General features: G+C 36.5%; 1 protein-coding gene across 1 annotated transcript in view; it reads right to left on the minus strand.

Annotated features, from left to right (window-relative positions):
* LOC144440074 (E3 ubiquitin-protein ligase PDZRN3-like) overlaps positions 1 to 20,448 on the minus strand; it is a 154,826-nt gene that overhangs the window by 38,376 nt on the left and 96,002 nt on the right. Inside the window, exons 4-8 of the mRNA XM_078129324.1 lie at positions 18,448 to 18,683; positions 14,075 to 14,210; positions 13,427 to 13,522; positions 8,344 to 8,406; positions 3,911 to 4,009 (exon numbers count right to left, since the gene is read on the minus strand). Coding sequence (XP_077985450.1) covers positions 3,911 to 4,009; positions 8,344 to 8,406; positions 13,427 to 13,522; positions 14,075 to 14,210; positions 18,448 to 18,683 — 630 coding nt within the window. The remainder of the gene's footprint in view (positions 1 to 3,910; positions 4,010 to 8,343; positions 8,407 to 13,426; positions 13,523 to 14,074; positions 14,211 to 18,447; positions 18,684 to 20,448) is intronic.

The following is a 20,448-nucleotide window of genomic DNA, read 5'->3' on the forward strand; positions in this document are numbered from 1 at the left end:
TCTCTTCAGCACACATTGAAATATTGAGATGTTATTACTGCCTTTGGCTACCATCAGCTAATACTCATCAAGTCGTACCTGGCAACTAGACATAGATGAATGCCACTCAGTAATATGAAACTACTGCATCCAATTGCTTGTATAATCACGCTTTTGTCATGGATTCCCTTTTTTTTTCCTCAAAAGAAACACACTGGCTGAAATTAGAGCATTATGTAGACGCATACTTGCAATCTTATTCTGATATTCAATTCTATTTTCATTGACATTCACTCAATTTTCTTGCACTAAAAGCTTTTTTCTGTCACAATCAAAGTAACATGATGACCTCGACTTTGCAATTTATTCCCAGAAATTACTTTAAACTAGTTAACTGAAGGTCTTATTTGTGACAACCAGCAGAAATGTTCAGGGTCGGTCACCGACAAGGAAATATTAGAACATTTTGTATTCAGTTCAGAAATTTATGACTGGCGTATATGTTTTTATAGGGTTGGTGTAAATCATAACCAAAATGAACAAGATTGTTACATTTAGCTATTGAAAAAAATTTTTCAAAAATTAAAAAAAAAATCTTAATGCCAACTTACGGATTGTAAAGAAAGCACTGATTTCAGATGCAAGAAATATAGAGGTTTTAACTCTGGGTGAGACTTTTATATAACATTTTCACACCTCAAGCCTCAGTTTACATTGATTTTAGCCCCTATATACTACAGAGTTTCAAATTAAACTATAGATTCGCGGATCAATAACATGAATCATTTCCTTCGTACGATTACAAATGTTCCTTTCAAGTATTGATTAATTTGTCCGCCTGATTGACTCATATTCACACATTCCACCAGTCTACTCTTCAATTTCAGATTTCATATCGACATTGTCAGATATATTTGTCAGCCTCAAACTGACAACAAGCTACATATTTCTGGAAGTAGCCCCTTATCATAAGTCCATCACTGCATGTGCATTAGAGACACAGTTAATGGCAGTGACTGTGTTGTAGTTTTACTCTCATGTCTTCCTAGTCTGTATTTCCACAGACAAGACTGACAGCTGTAGGCACCATGGGACTCATTTAATTCAACCTGGTACACAGATAGAGGGTGCAAATTACAATTCATTACATGGGTATATCTAAAATACAAACTGCTTGGGTCAACTAAATGGGGGAAGATAGTGATACATTAGCACTTAAGAGTAGAGCTTGTACCGAACAGAGTCATCAGTTGTCAACCTGCATGGGCAGAATGGGACATTATGAAACTGTCCACTGGCATGGTTGTCATGGCAACATCAGTTGTCAACCAAAATGAACAGACAGTGGCATCAAGAAACTGTCTGCTGGAATAGTTGTCATGGTGACATGTCAACCTGGATGGACAGAGCAGGAGACCATAAAACTGTTAACTAGTAGGGTTGTCATAGTGACATCAGTTGTCAATCTGAATGTACAGAGTGGGACAACATGAAACTGGTAACTAGTAGGGTTGTCATGGTGACATCAGCTCTTACCTTGATTGAACAGGATGAGACTTCACATATCTGTCAACTAATAGGGTTGTCATGTGACATCAGTTGTCAACCTGATTGGACAGGATGGGAAGTCATGAAACTGTCAACTATGACATCCATCAGTGAAACTGTCAACTATGACATCCACCAGTTGTCAACCTGATTGGACAGGATGGGAAATCATGAAACTGTCAACTATGAATATCCATCATGAAACTGTCAACTATGACATCCATCAGTTGTCAAGTTCATTGGACAGGATGGGAAATCATGAAACTGTCAACTATGACATCCACCAGTTGTCAACCTGATTGGACAGGATGGGAAGTCATGAAACTGTCAACTATGACATCCATCAGTGAAACTGTCAACTATGACATCCACCAGTTGTCAACCTGATTGGACAGGATGGGAAATCATGGAACTGTCAACTATGAATATTCATAAGTTGTCAACCTGATTGGACAGGATGGGAAATCATGGAACTGTCAACTATGAATATTCATAAGTTGTCAACCTGATTGGACAGGATGGGAAATCATGGAACTGTCAACTATGAATATTCATAAGTTGTCAACCTGATTGGACAGGATGGGAAATCATGGAACTGTCAACTATGAATATTCATAAGTTGTCATCCTGATTGGACAGGATGGGAAATCATGGAACTGTCAACTATGACATCCATCAGTTGTCATCCTGATTGGACAGGATGGGAAATCATGAAACTGTCAACTATGAACATCCACCAGTTGTCATCCTGATTGGACAGGATGGGAAATCATGGAACTGTCAACTATGAATATTCATAAGTTGTCAACCTGATTGGACAGGATGGGAAATCATGGAACTGTCAACTATGAATATTCATAAGTTGTCATCCTGATTGGACAGGATGGGAAATCATGAAACTGTCAACTATGACATCCATCAGTTGTCATCCTGATTGGACAGGATGGGAAATCATGAAACTGTCAACTATGAACATCCACCAGTTGTCATCCTGATTGGACAGGATGGGAAATCATGGAACTGTCAACTATGAATATTCATAAGTTGTCAACCTGATTGGACAGGATGGGAAATCATGGAACTGTCAACTATGAATATTCATAAGTTGTCAACCTGATTGGACAGGATGACAAATCATGAAACTGTCAACTAGCGTGGCTGTCACAGTTTGTCATTCCACACCAACAACCATCTACCTTACTGTCACATTTGGAGTGCCAATACAGAACAATGTAACAACAAGAAAAGTGGCAGCAAACTCAGGAAATTGAAAGCAAGATCTGATCTCTATAATGACAAATTTGTCACACTCAAGTGAAACTCAACATGCTGGGTTGTTTTAATATTTGGAACACAACAAATCCACTGATGAATTAGGTATATCTACCGAGTAGTCTTATTACATTGATTCCTCGGTTCTATTACACTGACTAAATAACCTTTTATTCAGCAAAAGCTTGTCGTCAGCATTTCATTTGTAACTCTAGCACAAAACTAATTTGTTGAGATTAGTTCCATGGGGTATAGATTTTGTAGATTCGTTGAAATTTGAGGAAGACATCGTGACATACAACTCATTTATCTGGATTATGTTCACAGCCAAATCATGGCCTACATACATTACACCTTAGAGGCTACTGAACAATTGGGCAATGCAACATGTTGACAAATGTAACATCCCATTCCCCACCCCCACCCAGAGCCTCCCCATCCCTCATTTGACACTGAATTTGCAAGTGAATACAAATTTTCCAATTCACTGTTACTTTCACAGAAAAGTATGTACATGTTAGAAGACCATACAGAGACTTGTTTCTTGTCCATGTAATTCTTTGAACTCTAAATGAACACTAGAAAGTATAAAATACATGTATAAATGAGACTGATGAAGAAGATTCTCAAGAATTCGGGGAATTAATTCATAATTTCAACCTCAAAAATAATATTTAGTCTCCCATGGTTCTGTAATAAATATATGGTTCTGTGTTCTGTATTCCAGTGACAGCATGCAGAATGTCATTTTAACCAGAAAGTGAGGTCTGTTTATAAAGAGAATATCAATTTCTTGCAAAACATCATTTTTACCCAAGGCTGGAGGGTCAGCAAACTAAAATCTTTATGTAAATTTTCCTTTCACTTTCAGCTAAGATTTGTAAAGAAACATTAAAATTGTTCTATCATAGCACTTTTCTTTTGCTTTAACCTGCGGTCTGCAAACTGAAGTTGCAATTTCTTCCTAACCACTTTCTATTACCTGAGGCAGAAGGTCGGCAAACAAGAATTAAAATTGTTCTTGTGCAACATTTTTCTTTTTCACTTTATAAAACCGAGGTTTATGCAAACTAGGGGTGACATTTCTTCCTAACCACATGGTTCTTTTTACCTGAAGCTGAGGTCGGCAAACTAGAATTGAAATCTCTTGTCTGTCTTGGGAAAATAATGAAATAGCCTGATCCTTGTTGTGTACATCTTCTCCATTAATCTGTAAAACGAGAAGAAGAAACTGTCACTCTGATGTCTTCAAGGAACAAGAGGGAAAATTAACTGTCTTCAAGATGGCCGACAGCTACACAGTTCAGTTTGACTTGACTTGAGGCATGTTATCTTTAACAAGAAGAAACTGCCAATACAGACAGAAATGAAGTGTGTTCCCTTTCCACGTAGATGAACCTGCAAATATTAAAACCTATACATGTATAGATGAACTTACACGTATTTCAATCAGGTAAGTGGAATTACAAATACCATAACCAAGTAAATGACCTTATGGTATCATAACCAGACAGGGGAACTTACAATCATAACCAGGTAAGCAACTTATAATACCACAACTGGTGAGTGAACTTACAAATGCTTTAAGTTGTATAACCGGGTATAAGTGAACTTACGAATACCATAACTGATAAGTGACATTACAAATATCAAAACAAAAATAGTGAACCTACAAATATCACAACTGGTAAGTGAACTTACAAATGTTGCAACCAGTAAGTGAACTTACAAATATCATAACTGGTAAGCGAACTTACAAATATCATAACTGGTAAGTGAACTTACAAATATAATAACTTGAAAGAGAAATTACAGCTACCAAAATGGATATTGTGAATTCAGAAATACCACAGCAATATAGACAGAGTGATAACTATCACAGTATGAAACAATTCATAGTGTCACTCTGAGCATCAAACAGTATTCTAAATTTATTGCACACAATCATTTCTTCCCTGCTTTTATAAGGTATCTGCCATCATTTTTCCTGTGTAACACAATCACTTTATACATTGAACAGCACCTCTTTCCCTGAGTATCACTTTTAGAAATTTCCAAATATATTCAAGCTTACAGTTTTCAGTGTTTTTACGTGATTTCTTACCAACTTATGAATGATAAATTGAGTGATAGTTTAGAGTAAAGTATGTCATGCAATAAAGATACATTTGAGGTAACAGGACTTGTGTAATTTTTCGCATTTTCAAAAAATTGACACGTAGGTGACTTCTTGTATATCATACAAGAATCTGTCCTCCTTCACCCCAATGTAGTGACTTCACTCAGGGACATAGCACATCATACAAGATGTAAGAATTAGTCCTGTTTCACCCCAATGTAGTGATTTCACACTGGGATGTTGTACATTTGTACATCATACAAGATGTTAGAATCTGTCCAGTTTCACCCCAATGTAGTGACTTCACTCAGGGACATTAACAGATATTTGGACTTCCTTTCTTCAACACTCTAAGGATTTCTCTGTTTCATTGTATTTTCTACTTCAGCAGCCAGAGTGATCTTATGTTTGCCCCCCAAAGGAATTGGCTTTTTTTCTCTACCAAATTGCTTTGAAGCGCAGACCGGCTCTGTAGTCAGTCAAGCAATACGAACAGACTTCATCCATATGCAACATCAAAGGCTAGGAGGCTATGAGCAGGAAAATCTCATTTTAAATATTAGGCTCTATCTATCTAGCAAGGAAATTCCTTGAGTGCACAGCCGTCAGACTAGATTTTCTGCATGGCGTAATAAAGCCACACTGCAAATGTCAAGCCCCAAAAGACTGGGGAAGTTCTATTGGTTGTAATAATGCTACTATGGTCAAAACAAGAAGAAATCTTAGTGACAGAGGCACTAGATTAATCTGATTACAAGGCATCTTCAATACGTGTTGCCAGGTAATGACATAAGACAGGGACACCTTGTGGATCGTTCAGTCATTATGAATAAAGTCTCTGTACACTGATTGGTTCAAAGTAATGGTTTAGTCATTTTGGGTCAGGTCAGGTCAGGTCAAAATATAATTCTTAACTCGCATTCATTTATTTCTCTCTGAAATAATTTTTTGTACTTTCATTGGATTTTCTCCTACCTATCCCAAAAATCGAACATGATAAATAAATTGACACCTATAACATCTTTGGTAGATTGCAGTATCACACATCATAATACAACAGCTAAAGAATGGTTGACTTTTTGCAGTTATTTAAGACAAATTTATATTTTGAGCTATCCTATGGATTATTTAATGAGTCACCTTATGGCAGATAACTTGACAATTTGTGATCTAAAAAAAAAGAATATGTAAATGACTCCATTCTTGTGAAAAGTACATTTTGTCTAATCGTCTTCACTACTGCCTTAAGAAATTTCTAGTCTAACTTTGCATTCTAGGTCAAACTTCTGAGTGATTTTGTTATCTCGAAACTGAAAAATATATTGTGTCTTAAACTGTCGTATAATCACTGCACGTAAAGACATTTCCACAGTTTTAACTTTGCTCTGTGCATCAATCTTTCTAATTCTGATGTTGTCATGGATACAAACTTCAAATCCTGTGATACTACTGAGCAGTATGATGCGTAGTCCACATAGCATTTGAGTTTGAAGTCTTTGGCTTCACTCCAAGAAACAAGAACACAAATCTAATGATGGGATCTACCAAATTAACATGTCTGGAAGTGCTACTAAATATAGACAAAAAAAAGTACACGGTGAAAGAAAAGTACAAATTCTACGACAAGCAAGCGTGAGAGGGGGACACCTCCCTGACACGAATGAAACATAAAACATTGAAAAGAAAACAAATCTGAAAATACACCAACACTAAGACCTGACCCGACACGAGTCAACTAAAACTAAAACCTGTGTTTTGCACCGACCAATCTGTATTTAGTAGTATCATGCTGCATACGTTTGTCACCAGGCGATTCTGCTATGTTAAACTCAAATAAAGGTGTATCGTGTTACAGACTACTGCTGATATCAAAGTCTTGCCGTTTCCACTATTATTACTCCCAAAATATTAAATGTCGGCATTCAAAGTTGAATTTGTAGATCAACTGAGAACTTTATGTAAGGGTCAGTTCTCAGCAACTTTTTGGATGTCAAGGATAAGCACCATACAAATCTAGAATACTGTAACAGCTTTCTTATCCAGAGATGCAGATCTCTTGATAGTTATCGGCATTCAAAGCTGAATTTGATGATCAACTGAGGACTTTCCATAAGAGTTCTCAGCAACTTTTTATGTCCAAGACATGCACCATACAAATTCTTTCTTATCGAGAAATGGAGGTGGCTTCGTAATTATCAACATTCAAAGTTGAATTTGGTGATCAACTTAGAACTTTATGTAAGAGTCAGTTCTCAGCAACTTTTTATGTTAAGGATTGGCACCATAGAAACTTTTTCTTATCAAGAGATGCAGGTGTCTTTGTAGTTATCTTGGTAGTCAGCCAAAGACATAACACTTCTCAATAGCAAACATATGGGAATGTTGAAGTCGGTAGTGAAATAACTTCACAGTTTGTACACAGAGTAGCGGTCTAATGATTATGACTAAGTTACAGGGCATTAAAAGTTAATTCAATTGAAATGTTAGGTATTATAACTGAATCACGTACACATGATTAAAAAATATGGCGGACAGTTGGGTATTTGTTTAAATATAAGTTTTGTTATTGGCCTCTTGGCGGTGTGTCTTCGGTGTGTCTTTGGTGGTGGCATCGTAAAAGAGGTTGTGGTGTATGATGATATCATTGAGTACATAATACAGAAGCACAGCAAAATGGTGTTGTTATAAAACCGAAAATTCACTTTTGTAAATTTGACGAGTATGAAAAGAGAATTATCATTCAGTAGTAATTGAAAGTGATGTATTATCGCATCATCGAAAAAACCCACAAGTCCAACACACAACTGATTGGTAATTCAGCAGAAAATATGCTCTGACTTGTGAGGATAATTTCTATCATTGTAAATAAATATCTCATTTGTGCAATATATTAAAGAATTATTATGTTGCAGAGAAAAACTGGTAAAAAATGTTTATATTGAACTGTCTTAGTTCAGGTATGTTGAAAGCACTCTGGTGTTTGCGCACAATTTGTACAATCCGAATCAAATTTCGTTTCCAGAAATTTGACCTGGTACAACATTTTTGTGCCTACCATTTTACAACATTGATGTCATAACATCGAATCATCCTACATAGTAACATGTACAAAATTTTTTCCCCCATAATTTTGGGTTATTACAAAGGGAATACTTCCACATCTCATTCGAACACACTGAGATAATGTATCAAAATGTACTACATAATCAAAAACTTCTTTTGTGATGCAGATATCACTAAGAATTTAATGAATGCATACCATGAATGCAGCAATCTCAGTTTTGGTGTCAAAATGTGCAGGGTCAAAGCTTTTTCATGCTATAGTATTTAATGAATATACTGTCAGTTCAGATAATCAGAATTTTGAAGATGAGAATTCTTCCTCACTACAGTTCAAGGCCAGTCTTAATTATTTGGATACTTACTTGTAAAATTTGGTCTCCTTCACGTATTCTTCCATCTTGTCCTGCTATACTGTAGGGTTCAATCTGTAATGAAACACATCAACAAATTAAGACATTTATTCTCACTGTCTTCAAATAGTTCTTGCCTTGTTTCTCTCCCCCTCCCTCCCTCCCCCATGCACCCATAACAGGTAATGCTAACTTCGTTTATCATTACATAACTCCAGTATTAATCAGTTTTAAAGCCAAATTTGATTTGCCATCAACTGGCAGAAATTTATTGTGATGTACCAAACTTTGGTGTTTTGCTATCCTTCAGTATGTGGTGAACTCACAAGTAAACCCATCACTTTGACTCAATTATCATGATTTATTGCCTGGCTAATTCAACATTTTCTTAACAAACACACATGTAATCAGAACATACAACACACATCCCATACATTTCTATAAACCAGTCAGTATGAAGATACAGTACAATGAACCCTTCATTATGCTATTTATGTTAATAAACCCCCTCCCCCTGATTGGTATGCCATGGCAAGGATACAGTGTATTCTAAATTCTGCTTGGATGGCTTCGTAATAAAAGTGTCACAGATCTATCATATACACCAAGGCAATATAGGTCATATATTAAAGATATAACACTTTACTGATAGAGTAAATAAGCTTCTTTATTTTGAGTATTTCTTTTCAACCATGGTAAACACTGCAGAGCGACACGCCTTACTGTACCATGGTATTTAACACAGCACAACACCAAGCTTCACTGTACCATGGTGCTCTGGTAGAGCCATTGCAACAAGCTCCACTGTACCATGGTGCTCTGGTAGAGGAGCCATTGCAACAAGCTTGAAAGTACCATGGTATTTCTAACACTGCATAGCAACTGGCCTAATGCACCATGGTGCTTCAACACAGTACTGCGACAGGCCTCACTGTACCATGGTATTTAACACAGCGCAACACCAAAGCTTCACTGTACCATGGTGCTCTGATACAGCCATTGCAACAAGCTTGAAAGTACCATGGTATTTCTAACACTGCATAGCAACAGGCCTAATGCACCATGGTGCTTCAACACAGTACTGCAACAGGCCTTACTGCACCATCGTATTTAACACAGCGCAACACCAAAGCTTCACTGTACCATGGTGCGCTGATACAGCCATTGCAACAAGCTCTTCTGTACCACGGTGCTACAGTACAGCTATTGCAACAAGCTTGAAAAAGTACCATGCTATTCTCAAACTGCATAGCGACAGGCATCACGTCACCTCGGTATTTTAATTACAACACATTTCGATTTCTATAAATCCATAATATGAATTAATCATTCTTTGATGGCAGTACGGCTGATAATTGGACATTTAATATCCAGTCCCAGTCCTAAATTTCAACGTCTAGATTTAATAAATGTGAAAGCTTTCTATAGGAATCCATAGTCCCTGATTCCCCTTAGGATATTCTACCTCAGAATGGGACAGCTTGGATTTCAGCCAAAATTTGATTAAAGTTTCATTTTATTAATTTATAATGTCTCTTCATATTTTCTACACATACTGCCCCAGGACAATGAATGAAAGTGAATGGTGCGAGAAAATCGGTTACAATCAACGATAGTATTCATAGCGAGGATGTTGGTAGAAACCAAGAACCATAAATACAGACTTGCAGCTCAGTTATTGCAATTCAGGCACCTTCCTTTTTCTCCACCTTTCTATCCTGTTTTTTTTTTCAATTCTATTTCTCACTCACATTTTTTATCAGATTTCTTTTTTTTTTAACGAAAATTTTTAATTTGTTTATTTCATAATTGTAACCATTTCTCGAATCTGTACAGAAATAAAACTACAATAACGAAGCACGGAATTATTTCTCTGAAGATGAAAGATTTGGAATCACTTTATAAGCTGAATGTGAAATCTCAGTCTCTTTTTCAGCTACAGAAATGTAATTTGTAATATGGTGTCACGGAGGAGAAAGTTGAGATGTTGTACTTTTAATGGAAACATATATCGTGCCATCTCCGTGTATGCATGATACCCTTGAAGTCTGTGGCTGAATACAGCGATGAATGTGTGAGAGTAATGTCTGTGATCTATCACAAAACAGAATTCTGTGACAACAGCAGAGGATGAGTAGCAACGAAGCTACACTTCATTCAGCACACTAAATTTTCCGTTAACATTCACAAATAATAAGACGCCTGTTATATCTCCTGTATGACAAGCAACAATCAGCTCCAAAGCAGGAAATTGCTTTCCACTATCAAAAGGTCTGTCTCATTTTACAAGGAATTCCTTCACTTTTCATGTTATTTTTTCAGCAAATTAAAAAAAAAGTGACTCTTTTGTACTTTCACATCACACCATACTGAATGCTACACAGTACATTAAATGCAAAATATGCAACAACAAACATTGCATATGCTACATTGTTTTGGCATGCCAATTTACCATCTCATGTCAAACCTGCAAATTATCTGTCAACAATTGAAATCTAGGTATGTCAAGATTCTCACATCATCTATCACTTTTTACTGTCATCTCGTTCACAAAAATGTCAACAGTATTTAGCGGTGTGCACTATACACTTCACTCTTAACTGATGCTGAAGTGTTTCAGAACTGACTGATGCACTTTATACTTCATTAGTGGATCTTCATTTTACGCACTTAATACTTCATTAGTGCAACTATTTTTTTTTTTTTGGCAGATGGAAACTTATTTTTAGGCTCGTCTGATATGTCTTCAAATATAATGTTTATAATTGAGGTATGGTTTCCGTGTTTCACTTATTATCTTTGACATTTTAAAACACAGGTCTTGAAAAGCATCAGAGTTTTTATTTCTCTACGGACTGCATGCAGCGAGATATTCTAAACCACATGGAATTTCAGCTGGCATAGTTTTACAGCGGGTGAGGAGGGGTCAATTCCGAATCAGCTACAATAAGGAAACCTGAGCTGCAAGTGTTGATAGGGCTTTGTATGTCAGATGAACTTCTCTGTAATTCACACCTTTCACAAAGCAGTAACGGGCCGGCGCGTAAAACCAGTAGCAGCAATCAAGTCATGACAGATCTGCGGCTAATATCCATAATAAGTGATAGATTGCACTTTAAGGACTACCTAACTAATCACTGTGTTTATGTTGACACATGTTACTTGGTTCTTTTTCACCGCAGAAAAAAAAAACGGACTCTACTTCTATGGATTTTGTTTTTCTTTGTTTTTGTTTGCTTCACTCAAATAACATCTAATCCCAACTTGTGTAAGTGATATAGTAACACAGCCCTAATTCAACAACCTTGATTCTAATGTAGGTGCAGGAGATGTGAGAAGTGGCTTGACAACCATTCTCAGCAATTTAGCTACATTTCTTATCATAGGTCAGAGAAGTTGAAAAGGGACAATATCTTTTTACACTGAATTAAGGACGTATTGTTTGCTGATATGTTGACAGTATTATTTCTAACCCCTACAAGCTATGGTTAGGCTTCTCAATGCACACTTGTTACAATATTTCCAATCCATACAATCTCTTGGAGTGTTTACTCAACATCCAGCCATCAATCTCCTCTCACATATGTCAAACAAAACTATTCACACATTTTCCTCAGCTGCAAATGCCTTGTGGAAACAATCCCCCCCCCCTCCCCTTCTTCTTTTTGTATGTATATGTTCATCATTGCATCTGCTTCACATGTTAAAAAGATAAGAGGCTATACTGAGCAAAAGTCTGGTTGTCAAATCAACATTGTGGCTACCATCTGCAGAGAAATTTTATATGCAAAATGTCAAAGTATTTCACTCACACACAAAATGTGTATTTGATACATTTCTGTTGATTTGAACACTAGGTATCTGAATAGATGTTCTTTTTTAATTAGGGATCAATTATTCCTTCAATCATATTACCCCCCCCAGGGTTCTCCCCAGCTTGAGAGTAGTCCCGGACACTAATTAATATTCATGCTAATTTGCATAATTAATATTCATGAATAAATTAATGGTACACTCAAAGTACATGGTGTGTGATCAAAGTTCCTAACAAAAAAGTTAAAACCAACTTTTATTTCTCTATAGATTTATAACTCTAATCTCAATCTTTGTACATCGATTTTTTTAAATCACAGTTTTTGATTAGTTTTCTCAGAAAAGCTAAAGTTGTTTCATACTAAATATCCAAAGACGATTGCAGTTTCAAAACTCTAAAAAGTTGCGTATACCCACACATACGCATTGCGTTTAGACGAAATCTCGTGATACATGAGACATCGCGATAGTTTGTGACGTCACCACCCGCCATTTTGGAAATTACATGTTGTCATCGTCGTGCGATGTACGATGTCAAACTACTAACTAAAAGTGTTTTCAGAGTAAAATTGAACAGAAAACTAATGATCGGACACAACGTCAACACTTTATAAAAGGTATATGAGGCTGTTATACTTTTTTTATGACGCTGAAGAATGGTAGTCGAAAGTCTGTAGCATCGTGTTTGCCATGTAATTCACACGTACTCACTGTATACGAGATATCAATGTATAACGTATAGCGTCAGCTGTTGTCAGTTCACGTCTACATTGTTCGTTTCTCAAAGACATTTAATACTTCATTATCTTTTAAATCGATACGCCCATGTGGGCAGAAAATGAAAGTACAATTATTAAAGTGAATGTGTGTGGGGTGTCGAATGGTAACCAATTGAAGGTGGTGGACGGCAACTTTGAGTAGTGGTCGCCAAGACTGAGTCCCGGACGCTAGCGTCCGGTGCCGTCCAGCGTGAGGAGATCCCTGCCCCCCCCCCCCCCCCAAAAAAAAAGAAGAAAAAATTCATAAATTCCAATTTTGCTTCAAAACAACTGCTCAGTTTTCCTAGGCTTTGTTTTGGCCTTTCCTCTAACCAAGTGGCCATATTGAGTTTACATGATGTAGAAAACTACTAAATACTTGTAATCCGCACAATTCAAGTCATATAAATGCTGTTTGACAGTCACTACTATACATGGTAAATCCAATTTGAAAATTGAAGTACCCAGCCTTCATACTATACCAACTGTAACAAGTCTCAATCCACTGGGAATTGTTTACTTACCTCACTTACAAAGATACCTGTTTCTTCATCATCGTTGCCATAGCAAAGTGTCAGTCCCAATTTGTCATTGCTATTTGTCCTTCGCAAAAGAATTTCCTGTAAAAAAAAAGAGTTCAGTACTTGTCAGTTACGATGCCTGACCTACAGAAAATGTCATGTGATAACCTCAAATTATTAAAGAGTCGGTCTCGCTTTCTCTCCATCTCAAAAGATGTAAGTGCTGAATCTTTCAGTAATCTCTTAAATAGTCTTTCTCTGCCAGAGACAAAATGCTTAAAACATGTGTGCAAACACCCTCTTCTCGCCCCTCTCTCCTACTGTGTCTTTCCCATTGTATGTCTGTCTGTCTGTCTGTCTGTCTCTCTTTCCGTCTGTCTGTCTCTCACTCTTTCTGTCTGTCTGTCTGTCTGTCTATCTGTCTCTGTCTGTCTGTCTGTCTGTCTGTCTCTGTCTGTCTGTCTGTCTGTCTGTCTGTCTGTCTGTCTGTCTCTCTCTCTGTCTCTCTCTGTCTCTCTCTGTCTCTCTCTGTCTCTCTCTGTCTCTCTCTCTCTCTCTCTCTCTCTCTCTCTCTCTCTCTCTCTCTCTCTCTCTCTCTCTCTCTCTCTCTCTCTCTCTCTCTCTCTCTCTCTCAGTAATTATCGTTCCTACCTCATATTCCATTTCATATCCTTTGTCAAGTCCATCATCTAGGAGTGGAAGGTCAAAGTTATCCACACTGTCAAGTTCATTCAAAAGGTCATGGTCTATCAATGTCATTGGTTGCTGTGGTGAAATTTCACATAGCCTGAAATAACAAAAACAATGCCATGATGAGGCCTAAGATAAACATACAGCCTAAAATGTCAGAGGTCGCAGTCTCATACACAGATGAAGATTAGCCTTGGAATTGATACAAATTCCTCCTAGCTTCAGTAAGTCACACAATAAGTAAACTACCTTGCACTGTTATGATCAGTGTGGTCTCAAAGCCAATTTGACACACACATCTATTCCTTACCAGACACCAACATTTGATGTTCCCCTATTCCTTTCTATGTGGTGCCCTCATAAGAAAATATTGATCATTTTTGACCCATAACAGAAACATTTTGTCTTCCATCTGAAGGCGTACTGATTTCAATCCAGATATCCATATTAGCCGAGTTTTATGACAAAATTCTGTATTTGAAGCCCAATGTTTGAATGCCACAGTCTTGGATTACTAACATTTTAATAGTAAACTTTAAAGCCCTACGGATTTGATAGGATAATTTTTTTCTTCCAGACTAACATTTTCTATAGCTCTGCATGACAACTGTTTTCAAACCTAAATCTGACAATTAGATATTATTCCTCAATAATTTTCTTCGTTCACAGCAGAACCAGTGACGTAGACACGCAATGTTGTGACGTAGAATGACCAGAGTATATATTCCATATTTTTTGTTGAACCTGGCTCATGCATGGTGTAATGACCTTTACCTCAGACCACCAAACAAGTGGTCTGAGCCATTACAGAGTGACACCTGGTAGACTTGATCTGTTACGCCTTCGCAACATACAGTACACAATTACTCTGCCATATTGCAATTTGCTATTTTCCATCCTGTTATAGTGCCCACGGTTATCCTGATTCTCAAATTCCTCAACACATCACGATTCTCTGTCTTTGAACGATTTGTGCTTTCCACTAGGTAATCAGATTCTGAATAATTAAACTGGTTTTATTCGCAAACCTAGCCTTAAAAAACTTAAAAAGTATAGCCTATAAAGGTCTCAATACTAGGCAAAACACTCAAGTAAAGCATTTCCAAGTTATAAATTGTAAAACAGATTAGAAAAGCCACAACCCAGCATCATAACTAAACTGTTCGTTTTTAATATGAACGCTACGCTACACACAATTGTGAATATTAAAAAAAAAAAGCTCTCAATAAAATACCTCAAATAAATGAATATAGAGAATGTTGACGCTGTTTAATCAATCAGAAGGAATACTGTTGATTTTATTTACTGGAATGAGATATTGATATGATAATTCTAGACCTCACCGCATCATCATTCCTTCATGACATATAGACTTACAGCTATACCATACCGTTTATCAATTATCACCCACACTGTCATAATACCTTTCTGAAATCATTTGTTTCTTTTCTTTGCTCTAATATAAAAGAGCTAAACTCCACCGTGGAACATTTTATCAGATCAAAAAATCGTTTTGTCAGATAAGGAAACTGTTTTGTCAGATAACATGTATACATATGGGATTTGGGGTACAGCTTGGTAATTTGGAACAGCAGTGGTATTTGTAATTGCATTTATATCATAGATGTATGGCAAGTAGAAAAGGGGATTATTATTATTATAAAATGAAAATAAAAGTCTTTACAACAAAAAATTATCTGAGCAAAGTGTGTCTCTTTTCAACATTTGGCACGTTTTTTTTTTTTGATTGATACATTGTATATTGGTTATGTTTAACGTACACACACAAGGGCGGATGTTTAATATGCTTGCGACACCTACAGCTGTTGAACTCATGAAATAAAACACACACAGGCAACAAAATCACAAATAGGCAATCCAACAGATGTCAATACTACGATAATATTTTGCTAATTTATAATCGTCAAAAATTCATTTGAACAGTTCTATACATTATGATATATACTATTTATCAATACAAAACTCTTTCATTCGACGCATGTTTCTTGTCACCGTAAAAATTGCCTGCAGTCATTTTTCACACCATATTGCACTAGAATCAATATTTGGTTCTAGTCTTTGAATGTGATTTTTGGTAATTGGTATTTTTTTCTTCACAAAAGTATGTCACATGTGTTACAAATCCCAGCTATTACTTCTACATCTATCATTCTTCCGACAGAAATAGAGCCGGTGATTGAATCTCAGAATGTGGCCTCTCACTTTCTCTCCACAGCAGCCGATCAGGTTCGTACTCGGTAAAAAAAATTATACATGGCAACAATCCATTAACTGGAACACATTCTTCACACTCTCAAATATCCTATTATCAAAGTCATCAGGGTTTCCTCGATGTGTAACATCTAATCTGTAAATTGAACACTGAAAACTTTCCTTCAACCTTCCAGCAATCATTTCAAAACATGGCTAGCAAACATCAGTGTGATGGCTATTAGAGTACAGGGAGTAATCGAGTCTCACTGTGAGAAATTTTCAACATAGCCGATAAAAGATTGTCACATTTATTGTGTATGTAAATAAATTCCTGTCATTTTCAAGGAAACCTCTGTATGTACGCTAGCTGTCGCAGCTTTTGGGTAAAACATACAACAAACATTAAATCTGATATACAAGCTATGAAGAAGACTAATACCAAAGGTTTGACAGTTAGGATGACTTTCCTTGGCTAGCTATAAAACTTATGTATGAATGTAACTACTAGTACTACTAGTTGAAATGGGTGATAGATGCACTTTTAAGATGTGTGTACATTAAACTGATACGATACAGCTGGGGTGAATTGTCATCATACATACATATACCTGTATTGGTACAATATTTGACAGGACCACTTTTTTACAGGACCAATGAAATTATGTCAAAGATGTCCACATTGTGCCCTCCATAAAGGACAGCTATCAATATTCTTTGGCAAGCTATAAAATTTAAGTAAACCTTCTAAAAAAAACTTCTAAACCAATTTTACATGCTACTACGCCCATGTCTCGTGATACACCAAACTTTGGTTTTCACTTATCACTTATTATGTGGTGGCTTACATTAGAGCCCAGTTTTCATCATTTTGAACCCCCCCCCCCAAAAAAAAAAAAAAAAAAAATTGCCTTAATTTCAAAAGAAGGGCACATTGTAGTGTGGCTGGGAAAAACCCTAGTCGATATCATTCTATCGTCCGACCATACAGCTACACCTCAACTGAAGTAAATTAGTTTCATTAAAACATAAAGGCACTTACACTTGATCACTTAATTACGTATCATGCATACTATATTCGGATGACTGTGAAAATCAATGGACAATGACAAGTATACTAAACATCAATAGTTGACTTTCCAGTTCCAAGATGCATTGCATAAGTGGACTCCGTTTCTGTGATTACTTTACGGCTTATTTTGTGTTAATTACATTTGAAATAATATTATTGTCAAATGTACATTATTTTATTTTTAAAAAAAGACTAAACTCCATTAACAAAACAAACAGCTTTTACACGCAATTCAAGAGTACAGATGGAATACAACCATTCTCCTGAACAGCAAATAAATAGCCACCTGAGCATGCCAGATACTTCGATATTTATTCTCCAATATTTTTCTTTGTTTGGCCAAGGAAAATGCAAGTGACTTAGATGGCTTTGTCACTACGAGTTGAAAGATTCACATTTTGACTGAGCACCATGGAACTAATGACGTACACATAGGTTGTCATGATGTAGAACGCCTTGAAGGGTATAAAAGCCCATATTTTTTGCTCAAAACTGTTCAACTTGGCTTGCGTAAGATATACATACATGTCGCATTGTTCAGGGAGGTATGCAGTGAATCATGCAACAGACAACAGGTCCCTTCTAATTGTGCTATAAAATCAACTGAGGTGTAAAACTGAGTTGAAGATTAACTCAAGTTGATACTGCTATAAAATCAATACTAGACATTAATCTTCTTTTTCAGAAGAGTAGACGTCTTTCAGTCCTAACATGTGCTTGCTTGTTTTAGTCTGGGTCGGGTCCCTGACGCATAGTTTATCAGCTGGCTTTTGTTGGAAGGCTAAGTTCTTACCACATTTGATTGACAGCCACCACAATTTTCAGGATAACTGAAGGATTTTGACATTCTCCCTACTGAAGGGAGTGCATGATGTTAAGGGAGTGCACAATGTTCTTTCAGGGGAAGCAACCTATTTAAGTGTCTTGGTGCAATCAGAGTCACTATACCATTACTATGTAGGGACAAGCTTGTGTAGGGACAAACTGATAGTGCAGTTTTTTTCTATGCAATACCACTACCCACAAATGAACCATTAGAGGACTAACTTACCCTTTGATAGACATTGACATTGGTGGGGGTGTAGGACATCTGTGCATGGAGTTAGTATAGAAGTTGTCCATTTGAATATCTGTTTGAGTTGATACACTACATGTAGATGCTTCTCTGCTTTTCAATTTTGTTCTCGAAGTCCTTCTTAAAACATGTACAATGATTGGTTCTGAGGCATTACGGAAAGCTTCAACAGCTTCTTCATGAGTCGACCTGGACAAATCCTTACCATTTACCTGTGATAAGTAAAGCAGAGAGAACAGAACGTGAATTATTATGTATGTATTACTACCACTGTAATACTTGCATTGGTGCATGCATTTACTATTGGTGGTACTTGCACTGCAATGCAATACCTGTATGCACAAGAGTACATGATTGTTCCATGCACACAAATCCAGCCTCTAAAATGACATGAACACATGGGACTACTTTTTTGTGTGAAATTTGCAGTTTTAGATGACTATAAAGTACTTATCACAGAACCCCATTACGCTTGAGTGCCAGTGTGGGGACTGAGGGTGTGTATTTGCGATCAGGCTTGCAGGGTTTCTTCTCCACTATATGGCTGCAGAGAAAACCACAAGTACTTTGTGGAAATACTAAAGAGTATGGCATACTGACAACACTCAAGTGTCATGGGATTTTGCACACAAGTATACCGATACAGAGCGCTCAACAAGTCTAGCATCGTAAGTTACTTTTTGAGACCATATTAACCAATCCAGGGATGTAGCTAATTTCAAAAATAGTAGTTAAAACTGGACAAGTAGGCTGTAAGACCTACAGGGGGAAACCCATGAATGTCTCCAACAGTGGATATATAGTGGTTAAAACAAAGAATTTTGAAATACAAATTCTTGGTAAATGTGAAATTGTAGATAGTCAGTTATTTTTGACAGCTACTAGCCCTTAGCTACATCCTTGCAATCACCTCTCTATTGCCAGACATGTTTTTTCAAAAATAGAGACAACAGCAATTTTGCCAATGCCAAAATGGTAGAAACTTTATATTTTTTTATTGATGACAATTCATAATTCAGAACTACTTCCATCAACTTTATTGGAAATATAATTCAAATCTGATGAGAAATTACGTAGAAACAAAAACTTAATCTTAAATTTTGTGCAATACCAGTAGTGAAGACGTAAAATGGTGTAGGTATAAATAGAATGTGTTCGACAGAACTCAACAACTTTATCAAATCTTGCAAGAAAACAGTGAGTTTCAAAACGAAAACTTTAATCTTGGTGGATTGCGGCAGGTGTCAAGACGTATACAAGTTATAAATCGTAATTACAATATAGATTGACTGGAGGGTAAGAGAAGTCATTTAAAGTCACTTGATTACATTTGACTTGACTTGACACATCAAAGGTAGAACATTCCACAATGGTGACATTCAAGAAGAAGGTTTACATTTCACAATCGTATAAATTCCCAATTCCCACATTCTTACTACTCTTGATCGCAGTACAGCAAATCCTTTTAAATGCAAGATTTCTATCTCTCTTTCTTTTTTTTTAATGGGTACCTATGGGAACACCACGTCTATTTAACAACACCTAGGAGACTTCATTATTACACACTACTTTACTCCTAAACACTATTTCTCAACTTCTCAAATTTTATTTCATAGTATAAATACGCAAAAAAGTCATGAGTTGTGACGTTCTGTAAATACCCGTAGTGCATACCTCCCTCTTTGTGAGATTATTGATCGATTTCTTAGTTTCTTCGCTAATTGACTATTTATACCGGATTAGATTTGAGATCTGATTCCTGGACAAATCAATTGAATCATACATCACTTCATGTAGGACAGTTTCTTTCTTTTTTTTTGACTTTCTGTGCACAGTGTTTATCGGAATGCTGCATCTTTTTTCCACCTTTCTTAGGAATTTGGACCATTTGGTTATGTCACACTTGAGTAATCGGATGACTGATGTGTCTAAATTTTTATGCATGTTCAAATCTGCTAATCACCTTGTGACTGCTAA

The sequence above is a fragment of the Glandiceps talaboti genome, chromosome 1 (genome assembly GCF_964340395.1).
Source record: "Glandiceps talaboti chromosome 1, keGlaTala1.1, whole genome shotgun sequence".
In the NCBI taxonomy this organism is placed as follows: Eukaryota; Metazoa; Hemichordata; class Enteropneusta; family Spengelidae; genus Glandiceps; species Glandiceps talaboti.